A 24,774-nucleotide genomic window follows, 5' to 3' on the forward strand; every position below is an offset into this window, starting at 1 on the left:
TGGAAGAAGGCCAATGTGGTGCCTATCTTCAAGAAAGGGAGGAAAGTAGATCTGGCTAACTATAGGCCCATCAGCCCGACTTCTATCCCGAGGAAGATCTTAGAAAAGTTTATTAAAGAGGCCATCCTTAATGGACTGGCTGATGCCAACATCCTGAGGGATAGCCAGCATGGGTTTGTTGTGGGTGGGTCCTGCTTGACCAATCTCATTTACTTCTGCGACTAGGTGACCCACCACCTGGACAAGGGAGAAGAGATTGATGTCATATAGCTTGACTTCAAAAAAGCCTTCGATCTGGTATCCCATGATCACCTCTTGGCGAAACTGGCCATTTGTGGCCTTGGGTCCATCACGATCCGCTGGCTGGGAAATTTGGCTCCGTGGTCAGACCTAGAGGGTAGTAAGAGATGGAAGTCACTCATCGTGGTGCCCTGTGACCAGTGGGGTCCCCCAAGGCTCTGTCTTTTCACCCATATTGTTCAACATCTTCATTAATGATGTGGACATTGGAGTCAGAAGCAGACTGGCCAAGTTCACCAATGACACCAAACTTTGGGGCAAAGCATCCATGCCAGAAGACAGGCAGGTGATCCAGGCTGACCTGGACAGGCTCAGCAAACGGGCGGACGAGAACCTGATGGTGTTTAACACCGAAAAATGCAAGGTTCTCCACCTTGGGAGGAAAAAACCTGTGGCATCCTTATAGGCTTGGCAGTGCTATGCTGGCTAGCACTACGGATGAAAGGGACTTGGGGGTCATGACAGACCACAAGATGAACATGAGCCCGCAATGTGATGCTGCAGCTACTAAAGCAACCAAAATGCTGGCTTACTTCCATAGATGCTTCTGAAGCAAATCCCGGGACATCATTCTCCCCTTGTACTCAGCCTTAGTGAGGCCACATCTGGAGTACTGCGCACAGTTTTGGGCTCCACAATTCAAAAAGGATGTGGAGAAGCTTGAGAGAGTCCAGAGAAGAGCTACGTGCAGTGATCAGAGGTCAGGAAAACAGACCTTATGATGGCAGGCTGAGAGCCATGGGACCCTTTAGCCTGGAAAAGCACAGGCTCAGGGGTGATCCCATGGCCACCTATAAGTTTATCAGGGGTGACCTCCAGGATCTGGGGGAACTTTTGTTCACCAGAGCGCCCCAAGGGATGATGAGGTTGAATGGTCATAAACCTAAAACATAAATGTACCTTGAGCTGTGGACAAGCAAAACTTGTGACATGGGTGACACTGCGTGTTAAGGCGCAGCAGAGTGAAAGCTGCAGGTCTGGTAGCCCATGCTGAGGCCACAAAGCCTGCCAGCTTTGAAGGATGGGTGCAGGGGCTTCTGGGTTCTGGAGCCCTGCACCTCTAAGTGCTGACAAGCAAAACTTATGACATGGGTGGGTGACACTGTGTGCTAAGGTGCGCCCTTAGCAAGACCATTTCAGGCTGGACATAAGGAAGAATTTCTTTACTGTCTGAACCCCCAACGTCTGTAACAGCCTGCCATTGGAGGTGGTTCAAGCACCTACATTGAACACCTTCAAGAGCAAATTGGATGCTTGTCTTGCTGGGATCCTGTGACCCCAGCTGACTTCCTGCGTTTTGGGCAGGGGGCTGGACTCGACGATCTTCCGAGGTCCCTTCCAGCCCTAGTGTCTCTGAAATCTATGAAATCTTTGACAGGCACCCATGGGAAGATAGTAATTAATTTTATTTCTTTATTTATATAGACTAAATTAATTTTATATATACCTTTCTATATAAAATTAATTAGCATCTTCCTGTGACTGCCTGTCAAAGATGACAAGACATATACTTATTTATTTATTTATATAGATATATATTTTTAGGAGTCCTGCAGGCTGGATAGAATGGCCTGGCAGGCCAGATTCGGCCTGCAGGCCATATTTTGCCTGTCCTTGGGCTAGATCCTACCATACTATCAATGTTTCTGAATGGTTTCCTCCATTGCTAAAATCCACAAAGTTCTGAAAACAGTGTCAGCAACCGGTAGGCTGCCTATAACAGAGCTTCCAAATTATTAAATGTAGTTCCACCAAGGAGGGGGTTCTCAACAAAGGGAAAATGTGAAAATTTTCTTTAGGGATCCTGATAGAATGAGTCCCAGGTCTTCGATCTGGAAGTGATGAAGTTTTACTTTCATCCAAACAGAAATATATAGAATCCTGCCCCACCCCAAAAAACACATACACAATCATTGGAAAATAATTCCCACCCGCCCCACGTGCAGCCCAGCTCAGCAGCCTGCCCTCACCCTGCATGCAGATCTGGGGGGCACACACACCCCCACATGCCCTCCCACGGTGCGTGCAACGGCTGGAGCTGCCCCCCCCTCCTCCAAGCACCTTGAACAAGCCACAGCTGTCCTGCACCCCACCTCAGCTGTGCAGTGCCTGCCCCTGCCCCCCTTCCCTCAACTTGCCCCATCATGCCCCTTCCCTTCCCCCACAATAGACGTATCAGCCCGATACTGCTCTCCACACTGCTGGGTTGCGCTCCTGGCCGCCTGCGTGCTGCGCTGCACCTACATGAGTGCACAGGGCATTTATTGGCAACATTGTCGGCCACATCAGCCAAGAAAGCCGACTGCCTATAGTGTCAATTTTCCTTATATCGGTGCCAATACGATATGGGACCGATGTATCGGTACACCTCTATTTTTGTACATAAATATAGTTGTTCAATAGCTGGACGTTTTATTTATTTGAATGTCTAAGTCTACAGGAAGGTTGGAATATTTAAATAAATACTGTAATTACTTTATAATTGTCATGTTGAAGGGCAAGTTGATGCTTTGGAGGTGTCCTGTTCACTTCAATGGGCATAGATGTCCTTTAGGCATTAAGAGTTTCTTTATGTGCAATTATAAATTGCAAAGATTTGCCTAAAATGTTCTATTCTCTTCTCTCTTCCTACATGTACCTTTTGTTTACTTCAACATCTTTAGGCCAGAATTTTTAACAATTTTTTTTAAGTAATTCAGCTCACTAAATGGTTGGCCAGTTTTCAAAAGAACTCAGCACATTCAGGGCACATTAGTTATCAAGCTGTATGGAATAAATTGGCTGTAATGTCTAAATATATTACAGCTGATATTCTAGACACGGACTACTTTAAAGAGCTTCCCCTTATTGAAGGTACTTTAATGGAAATTAAACTGTTCTGAATATCTACACTTAATTGTGGAGACTAATCTTGAGCTCTTGTCTTGGACACTAGAGAAAGTTAATAGTAAGTTCTGGTTTTAGGTAATTATTGGAATGTGAAGAACAGTTGTTTGCACTCAGCAATGCATTTTCTGTATGTTGTGTTTTAAAAGGTATATATTAATGTCTTTATGGTCATGACCATGACCTGGAGTCATTTAACATTCTACTTCACCTTTTTATTAGTTTTTGCTCCATCTGCAATATTGTTGTTTGCAGACCTATACAGCTCATAAAGATTACTTGGGAAGCTGTTGCTAGATATTAGCCAAGCCATTTCAAGGTGCATGTTTCTAACAAAATGAAAGATTATTAGGAAGTTTTCTAAAGTCCTGATTAAATGCATTTGATTTTTATATTTTTGTGCAAGAAAAGCCAAGAGTGATCAGCAAAAACAACTGCAGGTTTTAATAAGTCTCTTGTGAAAGTTGAGCACACATTCTGTTGACTGTCCCCTGCATTCTCAGCGTATTATACATAAATCTCTGCAACTTCATTCAGAGTTATTTTTAGAAGTGTATTTATTAAATGGCCATTGCTTGCTCCTGTCCGCTCTGAAACGTATTCCTGCTGACCTGCTGCCTCCATCTCTGGAGAGTTGATGCTGTGCTTTTGCAAATACAATTATCTTAACAAAAGCTGTAGAGGTACCATGCTGTGCAGGTGGCAAAACATCCCTTTATACTCACCTGACTCCTGAGTCAGCAGACAAGTATATGTACAAGAAGAGCTGTACCTTAATCCACTGGGGGAGTAGCCTTGACAACTCTAGTATCATCAGGGCAGAACAAGTTGATAGCACAAATAGAAGGGCTGGGACATTGTGCATCAATCTTCCCTTTAATCAAGCTATTTTGCCAACCTTGACGCTTGATATTTTTCATTTAGCCAAGTCATCTGGATGCAATTAAACTACTAGATTCTAGGCAGTTACACAATCCTCAAAATTTTGTCAGGTGAATTTAATACTGTATTCACAAAGGCTGTTTCCTGGATCTTGACTAATCCTGCCATAGACATGTATGAATGGGATCATTTACCTTTGCAGAAAAATTATTACATTTTTCGAGTCTTCCTGCGTAATTCATAAGTCTTAGTTTCCAGATAACTCATCTCACAGTATCAAGGATGGGAATGTGCATTTACATGCTGCTTTGTGAATCTAGTGCTCTAGAGAAGTGTCTGACCTTTCAGAAAATAGGAGGGACTCTTCAAATGAACCCATCCTAAAGAACTTTATAAAGTTAGATGCCTTGAAGCCATTGGTTTCCCCCTATATGTTATAAAACATAACAAACGCAAATGAATTGTAGCTCAGCTAATTTGCGAAAAAACCTGAAAAAAATAAGATGTGCTGTATTTTCCATAAGAAAAAGAAATACGCATAAATAGCCTTAGAGAAATTGTTTCTTCCATGTGCATGCCCTCACACACAATTTGAATATATAATTGTATGTGCACTAAACCAACTTTATTACCACTTCCCAAATATTTACAGCTAGAAGAAGCAGTGAGACTTTATTTTTATATCTTGAATTGTCTTACACAGCTATTTCTTTGGCTGTTGGTGCGATTCACTTTTAAATATTTAAGCAAACTATTCTAAAATTAAGAACCCACAAAAAAGTGGTTTCCCTCCTACTGAGCTTTGTTCTGTATAAAATATTTATATGTTTTTATTAGCCACAGAGAACTTCTGAATTATGAATTAACTTTTTGTTTAAAATCCACTGCTGAGAAACTAGGAGTGTTATTTTTTTTAATAGACATTTTGCTGCACTTCTGTTTGCTATGTGTGTTTAGTAATGTACTGGTCTTTTCTCCATATAGATATTTTATTAAAATACTTAATTGCAGTTCTTTAATTCTAATTGTAATGGTAAACCTTACTACCATCCCTAATCCCCTCAGCAAGAACTCAAGTTGGGGTGGGGCAGAGGAATCAAATGAATTATGTGGAGAGGAGTTTGGGACACTGGGTGGGAAGAGGAAGGTGTTGCTGGGGCCTGGGTAAAGATGATAGAGTAATTGGAGGGAAAATGACCTGTCAGCCTTGTATTCTCTTCTCCCCTGTGTGTGAGCCAGAAATGGGGCCCCTCTACACATAGGAGATTTTGAATTCCTTTCACTGGCTTCCATGTGAGTGGGTATCCTCAGAGATCCTGGTCCTGTTTGTGTGGGGAGCTGAGAGCAGGTGTGCTGTCTGCATGCTCCTAGTACATGGCGTGAAGGCTAGAGTGAAGAGATGGGAACAGGCAGGCTTGATCAAAGTCATTGCATCTGAAGCAGTGACAGCAAGGAGGAGTGAGGATGAGAAAACTGGTGAGATGTGTGGAGCAGTGAATGTCTTGGCTATTATTTGAAGATGAAATCTTGTCCATTGGGTCTTTGTTCTCATTAAGTTGAGAATATTGCATTGAGATGAATGGGCCACTTCACACTTTTTTCTTAGTCTTCTGTGCTATAGAAGGATGTGTAGAGCTCCTTCCTTCTATCCACACTGTCTTGGTTATCCTGTGCTAGGAATCCTGGCATAGCAAAACAAATGCTAATGTTTAATCTTGCACAATATTATAGTGGGCTACTAGCAGTACTATAGTTAAGGATGAAAAGCTGTTCCTATGCATGATGATTTGAGTCTAAGTGTTCTGAACTCTGAATTCTTTCACATGACATTGAACTTTCTGTGCTGTTTTGGGGGGGGAGGTGTGGAGGGGAGGTTAAGTACAGTGCTCCAAGTTTGGCATAATTTGGGCAATAGGTTGCTAAGATGCATCCAGTTCCTTTTTCATAAAGTTAGAGGACTCTATCATGTCTTTTTTCACACGTCTCTGGGTCCCAAACCCTGGCTTTGGTTGTCCCCTCACTGATCTCAGTTATTCAGCATTTATGCCAGCTTGTCCTTAGCACCCCCTGCCTCCTGATGCACAGTAGGCTGGCTCCCTGAATTGGTGCATATTGAAAAGATTGATCTATGTGTGCATGCATGCACACATGTGTAGAAATACTAGCCAAGATTCATTTCCAGCCAGTCTAATTTTATATGGTCTGGTTGGTATGGAGACATGTTGTGGGTATTCAGTTTGACCTATACTTTGATAATGCAAGTCTGAAGCCTACTCTTGGTATGAAAATGGCAATGGTTTAGTGAAAACTGCTTCTATCAGGGATGGGGGGTGTTTTGGGGAGGTGTGGGAATATCATCCAATAGCACTTGCACTATTTTCCTAAAGCAGATAGCTACACATGAATGCTTCCTGAAGGTGAAGGAGTACTGGGGGTAGAAGAGTAGGATGAGAATATGATGGGGAATGGATTAGGGCTGTGGCAAGGGGTAGGGGACTGATTATGAGAAGTGATAAAGGGAGTGGGAAATTTGGAAGAGAAAAGGATTTTGAGAGTGAGTGAGAAGGATGTGGACATGGAAGTAGGTATAGGTGGTAGAGCAAATAGAGAGCAGGGCCTGACAGTCCTGAACTCTACTTTCCTGTACGCATGCTATGGAAGGCATGCTCCTGGAAGGGGTGGGTTTCATCCCTTTTCTGTGACCCCACACATAAGGGGGTAGTCTTGAACACAACACAAGATCATGCCTTTGAAAGCCAGGATATACCAAATGAAGCAGCACTTCGGAAGGAAAGCCATATAGGTGGGTCCATGCTATGGTTTTGGTGTCCTGGCCAAAATGGTGGGAGGGAGAAGGACTGGGAGGACACGATGAGGGATGAAGGGCCCGGCTTGGTGTATGTCTTGGACATACAAAGGAGATATGTGACTCTCTAAAAAGCTGGATACCTCTGATATGTACACATAGTAAAACAGGTATGAGACAGAGTAACCTTTTACTTGTTGATGGATTTCACAATATTAATGGTACGTAAAGGGGGGAGGGTGATTTGGAAAAGTTAGGATGCAAGTCTTGGGGCATGGAGTTTGTGGGTATGTATTTAATTACTTTGACTGTCCTATCCACAACTAGATCATGATTTTTTGACATGGACCATATCTGCAGTTTATCCTACTGCCCCTGTTTGCATCTGCACATTCCCAACCCTTCAGAGTATGACTGTTGCCCCCAAGCCCCTACAACCAGGAGGCGCAGAAATGCTCGGAAATCTGAGAGAAGCTATATAGCCTAGTGGAGGGAGTACTGAGCTATGCAGCTCCCCTTTCAGCTTTACCACTATCTCACTAAGGGGATTTTGTGGCGAGTCCCTTCATTTCTTTGTAATCTTGATGTTAATAGTTTTGAGACATGCTGACAAATAATACTATGTGCATGCTAGGTCTTAATATCATTATGTAGTGAATAATCACGTGTAATTACAAACCTATATGAGAACATCTGCCTAAATGACAGGCAAACTGCTCGACAAGCACTTCCTGTCTAATTTGCCCCTCTTTTACCCTCCACCCCAAGGAAATTCTCTTACCAAAAAAATGTTAATGCAGAGTTAAGGCTGCCTTGTGGCATGCCATGCCCTTCCAGAATGTTCTAGTGACATCTGAAAATGAGGCAGACATCAGGGCAGGGTGGCACCCCGGGAATAACTTGTTCAGAAGGGCTTAAAGCAGGCTTGTCCAACATATGGCCGTGGGCTGCCATGCACCCTGCCAAGCCATTTCATCTGGCCTGAGGCGCCTGCTCCGCACTCCATGGCAGTGGTGGCGAAGCGAGGTGGGCAGGGCTGGCTCGTGGGCCCCAGATGATGGGGAGGGGAGGGGAGCTGCTTACCTCCACGGGGCTGGGCTCATCAGTGAGCCAGGTCCTGCTGCCACTGCCCCGACGGCTGCATGGTGTGGGGCTGCCCCAGCCATGCCTGATTAGATAAGCTGGGGACAGCATGTGCAACTTCTTCTCTGGCTCTGCCCCTTGGCCCCAGCACGTGGCCAGGGGAGCCGCAACATGGCCCGTGCCCTGCCCGCATGCGTGGTGGATGGGGGCATGAGGTAAGATCCCACGCGGAGCTGGGATCACCTTGGGGCCAGGCCAGGGCAGACGAAGGCACAGAGTAAGTTTGCGTGCAGAGCTGGATGCACCTTGGGGCTGGGCCGGGTCTGCGAGGCACATGGTTGCCGGAGCTGGGCTGGGTGGTCAGCAGGAGGAGCCTGGCCCAGAGGCCCTCTACATCCAGCTGCCTCCTTGGCGGCTTAGGTCCTGATAATGTAGCCTGCACGGCTTAGGATGGGGGTCTGCATCCAGTCGCTGGTGGGGAGGGTGCATGTCCAGGAGCGCCTGTGCTCCTGCCCCCACCTCCCTGCCCCTGCTGGAGCAGCCCTGTGCAGGCCAAGCAGCGGCTGCTGGCACTGCCGTCCTGTGTCTGCCTCCTCACCCACCCGCTACAAGCCAGCCCCTATGCCCTGCCCTGCCCTGCCCCACAGCAAGGCGGTGCCTGCTCCCCTGGCCAGTCTCCCCCCTGGGCGCTGCAGCTCTCTGGGCCTGGCTGCCCGCACACAAGGCCCCAAGGGGACCGATTCTCATGTGCTGCTGGGGATGGGAGGAGCCCGGCAGGGGCTGCACCGGCTAGCAGAAGCTGCGGCGGAGCCGTGTGCCACTTGGGATGGGATGAGCCTGCACCGGTCAGTCCTGAGCAGCACGTGGCTCCACCGCCACTTCTGCTGGCCGGCGCAGTCCTGGGCGGCCTCCTCCCATCCCCAGCAGCACATGGGAAGCTGGCTTCAGCTGCATGCTGCTTTTCCTGGCTGGTGCTGACCTGGGTCTGCCCAGGCGGGTCCTGCAGCACCATGTCAACCCTGGCATGGCACTGGCAAGCTGGCCGGCCCCACATTAACCCTGGCCTGGCCCTGCGGCTTCTCCAGCACCAGGTCAACCCGGTTGTAGCCAAGCAGACCTGCAGCACCATGTTAACCCAGGCACGCATTCCATGTCAACCAGCACCATGTCAACCCCTGCAACTTCATTGGTGTCACAGGTGATGTGACATCACTTCCTGATATGATACCACTTCCTGTGATGTTTCTGAATATGGCTCACTGGGTGATAAAGTTTGTGATCCAGCCCCATATTCAAAAAGTTTGGACACCCTTGACTTAAAGCATTAAATGCTTCTGACAAAGTAGGCTGTCACCAATGAAAGCTTATGTATCTGTGAACAAGCTATTTGTGTGCCACGTGCCTTGCTTTCTGTGTGCCTTCAGTCTAAATATTATGAAATGAAGACTTCAGGTATGTTCCAAAATGGCTTTAACTCGACTTTCTTTGATCAGCAACTCAGCGGTTCCATAACTCACATACTTGTGCTTTGCAGGTGGGGCACATGACAAGAGTAGCACAGAATCTAATGTTTTCCTGTTCTGAAGACCAAACTAGAGTTTAGGAGAGCTGTACTGAACAGCACTGAACAGGAACGTTTCCATGGTCAAAATGCTGAGAAATACGTCCCATGAATAACCCCCTGCCCTTCACCCTATTTGACAGCCCACTGGCTCTTGCCCACAGGATTCTACTTAACACTGTACTACCACCTACCGTGTTTCAGTCTAGAGAGGCTAGTTTGCCATCTCACTGCTGGCAATCCACATGGTACCAAGACCCCCTACCTGATACTCCCTTCACAGCTCAGCACTGAAATGAGGCATGACGGATCACCAGAAGTACACACATGCCTCTTCCCTCTGTTTGCTTGCAGAAGGGAAACCCTCCCTTTCTTCCCCTCATCTCCTTGTATCATAGGCACAGTTTTGTTGAGCTGCTCTTTGAATCAATTCTTCTATGAGTCAGTGCAGCTGTATGTAAAACAGTAAATGTAGCTGGGTGGGCTAATTTTTGAAGACTGCTGTCAGCTCCAAGGAGGCAGAGTAAAGGTAACAATCAGCAGGTAGATCAGGGTGATACAGTTGACACAGTATATCTGGACTTGCTGGAGTCTACAAGTGGGAAAGGAACAAGGGAAACATCTGGGTCATATTCTGTTCACTCTCCCTTTCAGCATTCACTTTCTGCTATGGTGTGACACAGGATGTTGGGAAAGAAGGACCTATGGTCTTACCCAATACATGGCAGCTATGTTTTGTCACTGGTCTATACTTTAACTCTGCACTTCAGTTTCTCAGAGGTTTCCAGACCTTTAAACCCAAAAGTCTGGAAGGACACAAGGCAATTAATTCTATGCTAATCACAGACAAGAAACTTCACTAAATAGGAGTTGAAAGGTATTCAGCACTTTTGGGGATTGGACCTAAACACTGAAAATGCTTGATCTTCTTGCTGCAGACAGCGTCCTAGCAAATACTAAAGGGTTTTCACAGGCCAAGCTGCACAGGGCCAGGGCAGGCTGATCTTCACAGTCACAGAACATCCACCTGCATGGAGTAGCTTGGCAGGGGCTTAGACAGTAAGCTTTCCACTTTCTGCTCTATAGTTCACACTACAATTCATATTTTGTAGATAAAGATGTTTGCCAGGTTTGCAGGAAGACCCTGAGTAAGAGTCAGTTTGTCTCTCAAGCTCCCCTGTTCCACTTTGTATAGATATGTGGTCAAGAGAGAGGGAGGACTCTGCGACCTAGTGGTTAGAGTAGCCATCTGGGAAATCTGACTGGAAATCTCCAGTCCAAGTTTGGAAGAGCAAAGACTTAAACCTGATTGTTTGTATTCCAGCTGAGTTCCTTAATAGGTAAGACCCTATGAAGACAGACTGAGGGACCTGAATCTCTTCAGCTTCCGCAAGAGAAGGCTGAGAGACAATTTTGTGGCTGTCTACAAATTCATCGGGGGTGTCAGCAGGGAGTTGGGGACACTGTTTACCAGGGCATCGCTTGGGGTTACCAGAAATAATGGCTACAAACTGAAGGAGAATAGATTTAGATTGGAGATAAGGAAGAAATTCTTTATGGTGAGGGTTGCCAAAATATGGAATAAGCTTCCAAGGGAGGTGGTGCTATCCCCTACCTTGGAGGTGTTCAAGAAGAGATTAGACAGGCATCTGGCAGGGGTTACTTAATCCCAGCGCTCTTTCCTGCATGGAGCTGAGGGTCAGAATCTACCAGGTCCCTTCTGACCCTAGAAATCTATGAAATCTATTCATCACTGAGTTATGGTCTCTGCCCCCCTCCTTGCCCAAGTATCTTTCAAAATGGAACAGGGGAGCTTGAGAGAAACTGAATCTTCCTATTCTGGCTTCTGTTCCTTTTTGTGTACTCACTTCCTTCTGTTCTACCTCCCCCACAAGCAAAATCATCTAACATGGATTGTGGGAAGCTTCCCAAACCCAGTTTCATTTAAACAGAAAAAGGTACCAGTTTCAGATGAAATGCAATAAAACCCCTCCACATTTGTTTTTTGACAAATCAGCATTTTATTAAAACACTTTTAAAAATATCCTGACCAGGTGTAATTTGGAATAGTCTTTAACAACTCTGGATGAACTAATTGTGCATCTGATTGAACCTTCATGACATTTACTTGCTTACTGGAGGAATGAGTTTTACTAAGGAAGACTTTTAGATGAGTACAGTATAGATGAAGTACTTGAAAGCATAGGTGCCTTATGCCTTGTAGCGATGAATGGTTTTTTGTCAGTTTCCATATTCTGTATTAGTGGTAATGGCAGGTGAATCACCGTTCAATGGGAAATTATGTATGAACTGGCATTACTGTGTTTTTTCTATTTACTCTAGATACGCTTTATATTGCTGTTCAGCCGACAAGGGAAGCTAAGACTTCAGAAGTGGTATACTACACTACCTGACAAAGAGAAGAAAAAGATCATACGGGAAATTGTACAGATTATTCTGGCTCGCAATCAAAAGATGAGCAGTTTTGTTGACTGGAAGGACCTGAAGCTTGTTTACAAAAGGTGTGAGTAGTTTTATAAGAATAGATATAAACACATATTTACATTAATGTTGTAAACACTGTTGAGAGGCAGCACAAGAGAAACAGCTGATGGCAGGAATTTTTAAAAATGCTTCAGTTAAGAACCTAAAACTAGGAACAAGACAACTTGATTCTAAATAAACTAAAGCAACCTGCCTTTCCCTAGTGGAGAAGCTGATAAGGTGAATTGCAGTTGGGGGGAAAAAAATACTTTCATTTACCAAAGAGAAAAAAGGGTAGTAAAATCTTGAATTAAGTTTTCACACTTCAGTTAGACATGGAGTCTCCTCCTGTAATTTAATCTTGTTAATTTAAAGGTATCCTTATTTATAAGCATCCTATGCTTTGTCAGTGTTTATTTGAGGTTATCCATGGTATACTGAGATGCCTCTTGCATTCTGCCACATTGTCTTTGAAGCATTTACCAACCTGAAACTTGTTTCTTGTGTCTTCCTAGTTAGTTGCCTGATTATCAATTCCTGCTTAGTTACTATAGAGAAAAGAAATGCTTTAACTCAGTAGGCCACCTGTATCTAGCAAAGCACAAAATATAAGCACATGCTTAAGCATTTTGCTGAAGAGGGATAGACCTAGTTGCATATTGTTCTGAACTGAAGCTCCACCTGTTATGCTGAGACTAATGATTGAGTGGATTGTTTAACCCAGAAGTGGATTAACTAAATATTAACATTTGCAATAAATAAAATACGACAGTTGATCAGCTTGAGTTAGTTAATAATCCATTTTCTCAAGTGCTCACATCATATCCTTTTAAACTTCTAGGAGACTATATTTTCTTGAGTATTGTTTTTTATTCCTTTTATTTTTAATTAAAAAAAAAATCATTCCACAGTCTACCACCTTGTAGTCTACAATAGGGTTGTCATAGTATTCATGCAGATGTCATCTACCATTTGTTTTTTTGGTGGTGTAAGGGTAGCATTCCAATGTAAATGTTTGAGAAAGTATTCAGTAAATCTTCCCACCCTCTTTTTCAAAAATGATGATTAATATAATTTTTTGTTTAATTTATTTCTAAAGATTACAAAATGCTTCCATATTTAAAGAAGGGCTTTTTGTTGTCTTTGATTCCAGTTGCCTGTTTGATTTTGGTTTTTGCCTTTGCTTTTCTAATCTGCTCCCTACAGGTGCGGGCTATTTCTGTGTATTCTTCTTTGGTGGTAATTTCTGATTTCCATCCCTTATAAGCTTTTCTTTTCAATATCAGGAGGTCCAGGTCTTCCCTATTGAGCCAATGGTCTCCCAGCCCTTTTGCTGCCTTCTTTACAAAAAAGAATGAACTTCCTTTGTATTCCAAGGATCACTTCCTTGAGAAATGACCACTCTTTTTGTACTCCCATCCCCATCAGACCATAGTCCTACTGCAGATCAAGGGTCAAGGATGTCAGAAGGCCTGCTGGCTGGATCTAGCCTGTGGAGTCCTGTCATTCAGCCCTCTGTGCCTGCCCATGAGTCTCGGACTGGACCCATGCACTGTGGATTTTGCATACGTTCCCCATGACACAGTGTCAATTCCAGCGCACAAACCATGGAGGGCCAGATCCAGCACAAGTGTGGCAAGCAGCACACTGGACCAGTTCAGGGCACGCACAGCCCTGTGTATTGGATCTAGCATGCAGGGCCAATTTTGTGGCTCAGTCCGGCCCACGGACTGGCCTCATGCTACTTGACCAGCCCTCTGGGCCTGATGAGTTGGACACTCCTACTTTAGGCCCATGCCTGAGCTGTCAGTCTCTGGCAGGTCTCGGAGGAAGAGTACTGAGGATGAGCCTAGTACAGCTTGGTGAGCATCTGAGTCTGGAGTGCACCGATGGCCTTGGGCTTTAGTACACCCTCTACCACATGTTTCAGGATACATGCCTCTGCTACAGTGTAGATGGACCCAAAGATGTCTCCCTACAGGTCCTATGTGAAAAAGAGAAACCTTAACATTTACTATAGAGAATAGGTATGCACAGGCAGGGAAATGAATTGCATTATATCTAACTGTTGTGACCTGAGTGCAGAGCAATGCACTGCAGTGCACTTTGGGTTTTAGAAGCTGGGGGAGCTTGCGGGGTTGGGGGGGAGGAATCCACCCTCAGACCAACCATGACCTTTCCATTCGATAACAGGCAAACTTATTGATACACAATGATAACAGAAAAGAAACGATACAAACAATCGAGCAGTTCTATATATCTACCAAATCCTAGGGCTGTCATCAGAGTCAAAGTACATCTGACCAGGATTCAGTCTTCCCTTGAGGCTCTCTCTTGGATGTCAGCATGTTAGCAGCCTGGCAATGGGATGCTGAAGCCTACACCCTTCCCCTTCCCTCCTCTCATGGGGTGGATGAGATGGGCTGGTGGTGTGCCCTCTGTCCATGGTGGCCTCGGGGACCCCTCCTGGGCAATGGGGATCGGGACCCCACTTGGGGAGGAGGAAGAAGAGGGACAGGGAGGCGGGATGGGGAGGAACCCTTTGCTGCTTCTAAGTCCTTCTTTTGTACTCTCCTTCCTTCCTGATGACTCTTGATCTGTGGCTGTTGCTAGTTGGTCGTTCTGTGTTTGTCACACACCCATGTAGCTCATCAGAGGCACACATGCTAATTTGGACTTTCTGGGCCTTCCAATTTAGTCTGTTCCCCCAAAACCAGGACTTGCCCCCCCAGCCCCTCCTTTGGGGTCTTGTTAGCTGGTGCCACCCTTACCTTGTGTTATGGAACAGTGCCCCCTCTTTCTCAGATTGTGTGTATATCTGTTGGCCTTGTGTTAGATGGCCTGTCTGCTTTCAGGGCTGTGTGAAACTGTGAGACCCCCAGGCTTTTAGGAAATCAGTTTAGAAATCGATGCCCATCTGCCCATCCTAAACCTTTTTAATGCATATACATATACCTGTAAGCCAATTCCCAAAAAGCCAACCTTTTAAATATCATTTTCTAAGCCAACGTTAACCACTTTTCTATTTTCCCTTCTGTATTTGTAGGTATGCTAGTTTATATTTTTGCTGTGCAATAGAAGACCGAGATAATGAGCTGCTGGCACTAGAAGTTGTTCATCGTTATGTAGAGCTACTGGATAGATATTTTGGAAATGTAAGTTTCTTTTTCTTCCTTCAGTTACTCAGGATATGTTTTTCACTTTAGTTATTTATCATATAACAAGGAATGCAAATATCTATAGTTGCTCTTATCCTACCCTTTCATCCGCTGCTTGCCCCTTTGACTGCATATGTGTCTTCCATGTAAAGCATATCAGCAGGATCAGACAGAAAAATAGTGCCAAGGCTATTATAAGGAGATGGCTTTCCATTATAAGCCCTTCCTCAAAAAGAAACCAATTTTGTTTTCTGCAGCTTTTCCCAGAGGTGACATTTAATAGATTGTTTGGGGGAAAAAGTTTAAAAAAACAAACAAAAAAAGGTTTTAAAACAGCATTTTTTTTTAATTCCCTCTTGCTGAGTTCTTTTAAATATGACCTGCAGGAGGCCCACTTCTGTGAATATTTTCTACTTGCTCTCTAGTTAAAGGATGATTCAAAAAGTAACTAACCGTTGCACTATTTTATATCGTCTCCTTGTTTTGTCTGTCAGAGATTATAATGTCTTTGGGACAGGGACTTACTCTGTGACGCACACAGTGTGACTACAGTGCTAGACAAGTACTTAAAACATCCGTTATAAATGTTGATTTTTTTTTTTTGGTCTTTCTCTTTCTTTCCCTCACCTCTCCCCCATCCAATATATATGTTGTCTGCACAAATGAAGTAATTCTTTTTGTGTGAATGGTGAAAATGTATACCTAGTATTCTCGGGATGAGGGGGTAGTGCAAGGTTTTTTGGTTTTGATTTTTTTTTTTAAAGGTTACTCTTTGCTACACGGTGCGCATTTCAAATAGGTTTGACAGTGTAATAGCTCTTAGCATGCTAATTCATAATGCTGTAAAATTTTGCCTAAATATGTATTTTGCTCCACCAGGTATGCGAGCTGGATATTATCTTTAATTTTGAAAAGGCTTATTTTATTCTTGATGAATTTATTCTGGGTGGAGAGATACAAGAGACTTCAAAGAAATCTGCAGTAAAAGCTATAGAAGATTCTGACATGTTACAAGAGGTAAGGCAGCAGCAGACAATCAGAAGGAACTGGGCTGGGCAAGTATGTGAGGAAGCAGCGGTGCCTGCTTGCCCAGCATGCCACTCTGCCTCCCTGCCAGACTGTGCCCTCTGACTACTTCTGCTTGAATTCTTGCCAACCTGCTGGGGTAGCCTACAAACTCTGGGACTGTCCTGGCCAAACCAGGATGTACGGTCACCCTACCTATATACAGTAAAAGCTTTGTTATCTGGTATGAGCAGGGTAAAGGGGGTGCTGGTTATCTGACAGTTATACTGGCCTCAGCCCTTTCCATTCCCCTGCAAACTCCAGGCACCTCCTCTTTCAGCAGCGTCACTAAGCAGTGTAAACAACAGAAATACTTGATGTGCATGCTGGATAGACTTGGCAAAGATTCCGGTTGCTAAAATGAGGATTTGTATTGGGAGATTAATGGAATATTCTGGTTAGTAAAATGCCAGTTAACACAGCTTTTACTGTACTAATATTAAAATCAGAATACGTATGTGCTGGAAACCTCTATCTTTGTCCATAAATAGACTTTATTGTTGTTCCCATGAGGAGTAAGTATGGGACCTTTGCTTTAGAAACCTGCAGGAATCTTTTCATGTTGTAATTTATCCAGGTGAGCCAAGGATAGTAAGAAACAGTGAATGTTATAGAGTGACTCCACTTTCAAGATGACTTTAGTATGAGAGAAATAGTTAAATGAGTTTATTAGGGCCCATGGGTATAGAAATATAAGAAAGCTTAGATCTGCAGTGAAATCCGTAGACTTTTTTCACTTGTTAAGAGGTAAGGCAGAGGCAAATAATTGGAGAACTACCATAGGAATAAGCTCTTCTTTCTAGCCACCTTTTCTGTGTAGGCTAGTTTTCATTCATGGAATATACTAATGGCCAGCTAGATAGGCAAAGAGCAAATTGCATGTACAGTGGTTTTTGGATTAGTCCATTAACAGTTGTAATATGTATATCATATAAAAATCCAAACATTTTAACAGGAGCAGAATTAGAATGACTTTCTTGGTTGTACTTTATGAATCTGTAACCCCTTGATTGCTTTTTCTTGCAGACAATGGAAGAATACATGAATAAACCCGCATTTTAACTTTAAATCCACCTGAAGAGACAGAGATGCTGCATGTTACTTGTAAATTCAGTTGTTGAAATTTGTTTTCCTATGTGCCAGATCCTCTGAGAGATACCAAAAAGCAATAACTAAAGGGATTTGCTTGTATAATAGTCAAAATGAAGGTCATCTACAGCAGTGTATGGGTCACAACTGCATACCTGTATTATACTGTATATGAGTTTGTTAAACTGTTATAAAACTTAATCTAGCTACCATCTTCACCCCCTGGAGTGGAATCCTTGTTTTATGACTTCTGGCTACAAGCTTTTTCACTTAGATATTAAGAACATACTTGCAACAGATATTTATACTAGTTTTGGTCTACTGCTGACTACACTACACTTTTTGTAGAAATGTTCATTATTTTGAATGTAATGATTGTCCTGGTCTAATAATTTTTCTAAAGACACAAGTTTTTTGTGGGGTCTGGTTTCACAGATTTTCTCTGAAGTTGACTAAAAATTCAGCTGCTTCTCATCAGCTCAGACCCTTTCTTACCTCTTTTTTGATTGAAAATACTGACCCCTCACTCCTGAAGCCTACTGTTTCTACTTAATCCCATAAAGTTATGTCACTCCTCCTAGCTGCCTTACGATCTTCTGTTCCACTGTACTGTTAGAACCCATTTCTCTGATGCGCTGTGCTTTTGGCCCAGTATCATACTTTTCTTTTGAACCTGTGGCCTGAGCTGCTGATCTAACCTCCCTTTTTGTCGGAACTTGGGAGTCCAGGGGAAGGCTGAGGACTAAAAATATCACCTTAGGAATGTTGGTCTTTAATGAGAGGTTACTCCTAGCAAGAAGGAGGTAGATTCCACCCCTTCCTGGAGTCCCAGCTTCCCCTACATCTCAAAGTCCAGGAACAGCTAGACCTCTTAAATCTGCCTGAAATGGGCTAGTCCCAGTTTTCTAAATAGTGCAAGTTACTCTAATTTTTCATAAGAACGAGTACTTTAAATAGCCCTTTGTAGTTCTGCAGACTGCACTTAGAGATGGCAAAAAACTGAGAGAACATGAGAACAACTGGGTATCTGGACCAGTTTTCTGTGTGTGTAGGACATTTTGCTAAAATATTGCAGATTGGAAGAGAGGAGGAGTGGAACCTTGCCTGTTACCTTGTCTTACTCTCTCATAGTCATAGAGAAGTAGAGCTTGAAGGGACTTCCAGGGATCATCTAGTCCAACCCCCTGCCTGAGGTAGTATCATCCCTCTCCAAACAATCCCTTACAACCATAATCTAAACCAGTGGTCCCTGACTGGTCCATCATGACTGACAATTTAATCGCAGAGGCTCTTTTGGCTAATCCTGGGCTGTGGGGGGGAGGGGGGGGGTGGATAGGTGCGCATGTATGCACCCACATGCTCTCCACCCCAACCCCAACCCAGCAGGTCAGTCTGTGGGGGAGGGAAGGGTTGGTGGTCAGATTGAGGCCCTTGCAGTGAGGGACGGATGGACGGTGTGGCCCAGCCAGGAGCAGGGGAAGGTGAGTGGGGCTCCTGGGCTGCTGGGCACAGACTGGTGGAAGCCCAAAGGAATGTGCCCCCCGCCCTCCATCTCTGCAGAGGCAGTTGCTGGTGCGCCTCAAGTCCCACTGCAGCTAGCCATGTGTGGGCATGGCTCAGCGCAGCAGTAGGACTCCCATGAGGTTGGGCCCGGGTCCTGGCCCAGCTAGGTCTCTGAAGATCTGGTTGCCCAGGGCCACATTGTGGAGGGGCTTCCGCAACTGAACGCAGCCTAGCAGAGGCACCAGGGCCTGCCCGCTGTGCCCAGAGCAGAGGTAGGGGTGAGGGGAGGCACAGGCCCCTGGGGCCTCCACCAGCCTGCACCCAGTGGCGGGAGCCCCCCTCATGCGTCCCTGGACCAGCAGACTGTCCCAGACTGCGCCAGGCCAGGGCCTCACCCCATGTGAGTGCCATTGCTGGGCTGAGTTGTGCCTGAACGTGGGCAGCTGCAGTGGGGTATGAGGTGCAGCAGGCAGCAGCATCCACCTTCACCCTGAGCACAGGTTGCGGGGCTTGGGCTGCTGGGGTTCACCCAGTGGCAGGAGCCCCCCACACAGACACCTCTGGGCCAGTGGATAGTCCCAGACCCTACATGAGTCCCACCACTGCACCTCGAGCCCCACTGCAGCTGGCCTGGAAGCGGCCCAATGCCATGTGCATTCTACTGTTGGACTGAGGCTTGCTCCCTTCCTGCTCAGCGGTGGGCTGCATGTGGCACCGGGCCGCTGCCAGGCCAGCTGCATTGGGGCTTGAGGCGCAGTGTGCAGTGAAAACTGCTTCCACCCAGTGCATGTATGGGGCTGGCATAGTATGTATTATACTGTGCAGCTTATATAATTAATGCAGTAACAACAAAGCACTTGATTATGCACATCCAAAATATTGTTTTTTTCTGGTACTACCCTTCCTTGCACTTAACACCTGCTCTAGCCATGATTTTCAGTCAGGGATCTGTAGCATCCTTGGGTACCTGGAGATCCTTTTAAGGGTGTCACAAGATGCCATACAATGTTAGCACTGTTCGATATGCAAACATGATTCACAAGACAAACAGATTTCAAATAGAGATCCATAGTGTTAAAACCATTCTGACCTGCTTTAGGCTTTCTGAGTCAAAAAACTAATGAAAACCAAGAACTGGCATTTTTCAAAGGGTACCTTGAGTCTAATGAGGGATATCTTGCTGCTGTGCACTGCCCTTTGTGCCCCAAGTACAGGTGGGGGGGGTCACAGACCCCCAGGGCCTCTGCCTGGGTGCATGCAGTGGCAGGAGCCCCTCTGCACACCTGGACAAGCCACCCAGGCTCTGATCCTCCCACTCGCCCCTGCCCCACTCCTCCACTGCAGGAGACTGACCTGCTGGGGGAGGGGTGGGGAGAAGGGTGGCACTGGTGCCAGGTAGATCCTGGGTTGGACTTTAATTAAAAAAGTGATCTCCTACTTAAAAAGGTTGGAGACCACCAATCTAAACTCTACATAAGACTAGTCTCAACCCTGATATGACATTGACTTAACACCCTAACCAACCACAGGTAAAGCAGGGGAAATGGGGTATGTAATGTCCTGCTTCTATAAAATGGCTGTAAATACTCAAGATGTTCTAGGCCCCACCTATTGCTACAGAGGCTGGCAGAAACCCCTGCAGTCCATACCAGTCTGACCATGGGGTAAACTTCCTTTCTGGCCCTAAATATGGTGATCATTTTGACCCTGAGCAGAGGGACAAGACCCTCTAGCCAGCAGCATCCCCTCTAAGATGCGCGGCTGTGCAGGCACACTCTTGCCACACAGCCAGGCGCACCTGCATGGCTGCTCATGCCACAGTTTAGAGGGAACGCTGCTAGCCAGGAACCTCTGCCTTTGTTCCTAGCAGGAGAATCAACACACCCCAGTTGATGTCCCCAGCCTTAGCCGTAGCCAACACCCAGTGATTCTGGAAAGGCTTAAAAACACCCTGGCACACAGCAGAAAAGGGGGTGAAAGGAAGAGCAGTAGGGCAGCATGAAGCTTCAGTAGCCAATTTGGCAGCCAAATCTCTGAAATTGGGAGACCTGTTAGGAGGTCTGAATCTAATCGGAAGCCTCTGAATCAATTTAGTGAGATTCAGGCCCAATTTGGAGATTCAGCAGTCGGCTATACAGATTTCCCTTGCATAAAGTGAACCCACTTGTGTAAATGTTCTGGGCTGTGCTGTGCCATGGTGCAGGCTGCTCATGTCAGCTGCTCCTGGGGCTGCTGCAGCAGGGGCTGGGGGGAGTGGCAGCAAGCGGAGCCCCCAGTGGCTCCAGCCTGCAGTGGTAGTCTGCGGTCATCCTGCATCCAGATCCAGGGGGACTGGGCTGTTCTCAGTGCTTGGTGCACCTACCTTGAGTGCTGGGAAGAATCAGCCTGGTATCACCAGTCTGCTGTCATCCTGTGCACAGATACTGGGGCACATGGCCTGGGAAGAGCCTGACACAGCCCCCAGCCTTCCCAGAGGGCATGAAGCAGCAAGAGGTGTGCCCCACCCCTCTTCCACTCCCATCAATAGTTCTAGTTGCAGCTGATGCTGGTTGCTCCCGGGGCTGCTGCAGCAGGGGCTAGGGTGAGTGTGGACAAGCTGTGCCACCTCCTGTGCTGCCCAGGGCTCTGCTTACTGCCACTCCTCCCAGTCCCTGCTGCAGCAGCCTTGGGAGTAGGTGACACCAGCTGCCTGCACCACGGCACAGTGCAGCTCAGGACCTGGGGTGAGTGGGGATGGGATTTCTCCCCCTTTCCTTCCTTAGTTCCAGCCTTGCTTCCTCCTTCCCTCACCACCTGGGAACATATCCCTATCTGTTAAGGCTGTCAGAAGCTTCAGTAGCCAATCCGGCAGCCAAATCTCTGGATCTGAATCAGCCAAATCAAATCAGGATAGTGATTCAAATCACCAAATCGAATCACTGTCCCTCAAATCGGCCAAATCTGAATTGAATACTTGCTGCTTTGCAGAGGCCTAAATAAAGAGTAGGCAGAGGAGAAGCAACTAGCAAAGCCCAGAATCATGGGAAATATCCATGGTAGAAAATAGGCATAACTCCGCTCAGATCATCCCCGACCAGTGGCTGTGCGACTTCTTTGTGAACACCTCCAGTGATGTAGAGTCCACAACTTCCCTAGGCAGTCTATTCCAACTACCTCACTATTCTCACAGTGAAGAAGTTTTTTTTGGATATCCCATCTATACTTTGCTGCAACTTCAAGCCATTGGTCTGCGCCCATCTCTCTCTGCCTTCTGGCAGTCCTTTGGGTATTTGAAGATTGCTATTGTGTCCCCTCTTAAGTGCCTTTTCGACAAGCTGAATTTGCTGAGCTCCTTCACCTTTTGCCAATGAACTCTTGTGTTTTGTAAAATCTTGAACACTTTGCTCTCTCTGTGGTTAGAACCCACTTCCCCTGAGGGAGTATTCTAAAATCTAATAAGCTTCAGAGTTAAGAAGTTTTTCCTGGTATGCTTTCTTTTATTCCATTTCCCTTAGTGAGACCCTTTTTGTCTACTTTCCTAATCATAAAATTCTCTTATACATAACACATGGAACTTCATCCAGAAGTGTAGATTGACTGGTTTTGTTCACTTCCAGTCTCCTCCGCCTGTTGCCAATGTCTAATTCACTTTTTTCATCTATAAACTTCTTACATCATTACTCTATTTCACCACTCCCCCATTCTTGGTGCATTCATCTGTTAATGATTTTCTAAACTCATTGACATTGTCTCTCTGACTCATTGACACAAAGTACCACATTTGCTAATTACCAACCTACCTCTTTTTTCTTTCTGTTATCTAATCTGTTTGCCAGTAAAACTGTGAGTAGTCAGCTGGTAGTATCGCACTGCTCACTTTATAATTGCTCTTCCCATCTGTTTTCCCCATATTGATGTCAAAGGAATACTTCCAGTACTACAGAAAGGAATAGCAAAATTTCTAAAGGGCTTTAAATAGCTTTCATTTTTAACATTCAATTCATGATATTGTATAGCCACTCCACTATTTTTTCATGAATTAAAATTAGGTCATTTAGAAATATTGGTCTGTAAAATAGAGCAGTTCATAATGTACAGAAAGGAGCTTTTGAAATGTTAGCACTTACATTTTAGGAATTACTTTAATAGCCATTTAAATGTTAAATAAGCTTCATTTTTTCCTTTGATTTTGTTTCAGACCAGATAATAATGATCATATTACACTGACAGTCAAATAAAAAGAGAGGTTCTTGGTGGTTGCTTTGTGTGCAACAGGGCCACAAGTTCCTTTGCCTTTCTGATAAGGAACAGAAGGCTTTCTGTCATCTTTAATAATGATCCTAGTATCAACAATATGGCAGATAATTAGATGGATTGCTTTATGAATTTGTCTATTTAGTGGAATAGCTAGGTACTCAGTTGTTCACAATCAGCATAGAACCTGAGTTAAACAGTGTGGTGCAAAGTTTCTGCTCTGCTCAGTTAGGGGACTGCAGGGGAGCTAATGTAGCTCTCATTCTTGGGTTAGTTCTACCCTAGACAAGGTATAGACTAGAATATGTTAGGAATTACTGTAGCCTATGATGGTGGACAAAAGGATCATTAGAGAACTGCTAGAACCAAATGCATCCATAAAGCCTCCCTGGATCTGTGCCCTTCCATTTCTATGGAGCCCCACTGCCTTTACCATGGAATCTGTGCAAGGGGCTTGGCTACATGTACTGTATTGCTGCTGGATCAGGCGTCCTTACATTATCTTTGGTCTTAGGTCTTCTTAAAGTAGCCAAAGCACAACATTAAAAATATCTTGGTGGTTTGTACAGTTTAGTGGCATTGGTATTTTGCATTACTCAATTTCAATAGCACTTTATCCTCCCAGAAGCTTACTAAAGTTTTAGATTGTTTAATCATTCAGTAATAACATTGTCCAGTTCATATCAGTAAAGCAGGATTTCAGATAGTCTATTACCTAATGCTATTCTTAATAGCCAGCCTCAATATCAAGATAAAATACAATGCAGTTATCTAAACTCTAACCTTGATGAAGCACTTGGAGCAAAATTGGCCTAGTTTACAAAATTACTTCTACCAAAATAGCCATTGAATCCGGTCATGTTTGTGGCCTAGATTTTCCTTCCTTGTTTGCTTCTGTGGACTGTTTCTAATGAGAAGCTTTTCTCTCTTATTAGCATTCTCTGCCTGCAGGTTTCTTATTCTGATCTTGTCACCTATCGGTTGTGACAGGGCTGGTTCTTTGTTATGCTACTAATTGTGACTCATGGATTGTGGCATCATTGAACGTATCCGGGTAAATGGAGAGACATCTTTAGACTTTGACATCATTCCACTTATTTTTATCCAAGGAAGTATGATGTTAAATGATGTTTTGGGGTGAAAAAGATCAGAGGGTATTACAAGACCTCTCAAAGTCTCACGAGGTCACTGGATTTCACTCTCTCTCTCTCTCTCTCTTGTTCTACAGTTTCTAGTTCACTGAAATATTTTGCCTGTTTACAAATATTTTAGGGGAAATAACTATAAGCTGCATCATACAAAACTGTTTTTGTTTTGTAATGAAGCACCTCCAAAATGGACGTGCTCAAAACAAGTACGGGAGACCCTCGCCATTCATGGAGGATCTGTTCTGCAGATCCCAGTGAATGGCGAAATCCACAAATACCGACAGGGCTCCCCGTTAAACCCCACGGCTGTCCCCTGCTTCACCCCCCCGCAAGAAGCTGGAAGCACGGGGCTCCCCCGCAGCACCTGGGGACTGGCTGCGGCTGCTTCTGGGGGAGAAGATGCCGACGTCGCCGCTGCCTCCCTCCCCATCCTCAGTGTTCGCTTTCTGCCTGTCTGGCTCAGCTCTACTCTCCACTCAGTTCTCCCTGGCTCTGCCCTCCCCTGCCCCACGCAGCTCTCCATGCCTGCTTACATGGTGGCAGGAGCTCTGTGCAGTGACAGAGGGAGCCATGGCA

At 45.1% G+C, this 24,774-nt stretch overlaps 1 protein-coding gene across 1 annotated transcript in view; it reads left to right on the forward strand.

Moving 5' to 3' along the window:
• AP1S3 (adaptor related protein complex 1 sigma 3 subunit) overlaps positions 1 to 17,720 on the forward strand; it is a 36,928-nt gene extending 19,208 nt beyond the window's left edge. Inside the window, exons 2-5 of the mRNA XM_019533068.1 lie at positions 11,862 to 12,040; positions 15,049 to 15,157; positions 16,040 to 16,177; positions 17,252 to 17,720. Coding sequence (XP_019388613.1) covers positions 11,862 to 12,040; positions 15,049 to 15,157; positions 16,040 to 16,177; positions 17,252 to 17,287 — 462 coding nt within the window. The 3' untranslated portion in view covers positions 17,288 to 17,720. The remainder of the gene's footprint in view (positions 1 to 11,861; positions 12,041 to 15,048; positions 15,158 to 16,039; positions 16,178 to 17,251) is intronic.
• Positions 17,721 to 24,774: the final 7,054 nt, after the last annotated feature.

The sequence above is a fragment of the Crocodylus porosus genome, unplaced genomic scaffold (assembly GCF_001723895.1).
Source record: "Crocodylus porosus isolate Cpor-Errol unplaced genomic scaffold, CroPor_comp1, whole genome shotgun sequence".
In the NCBI taxonomy this organism is placed as follows: Eukaryota; Metazoa; Chordata; order Crocodylia; family Crocodylidae; genus Crocodylus; species Crocodylus porosus.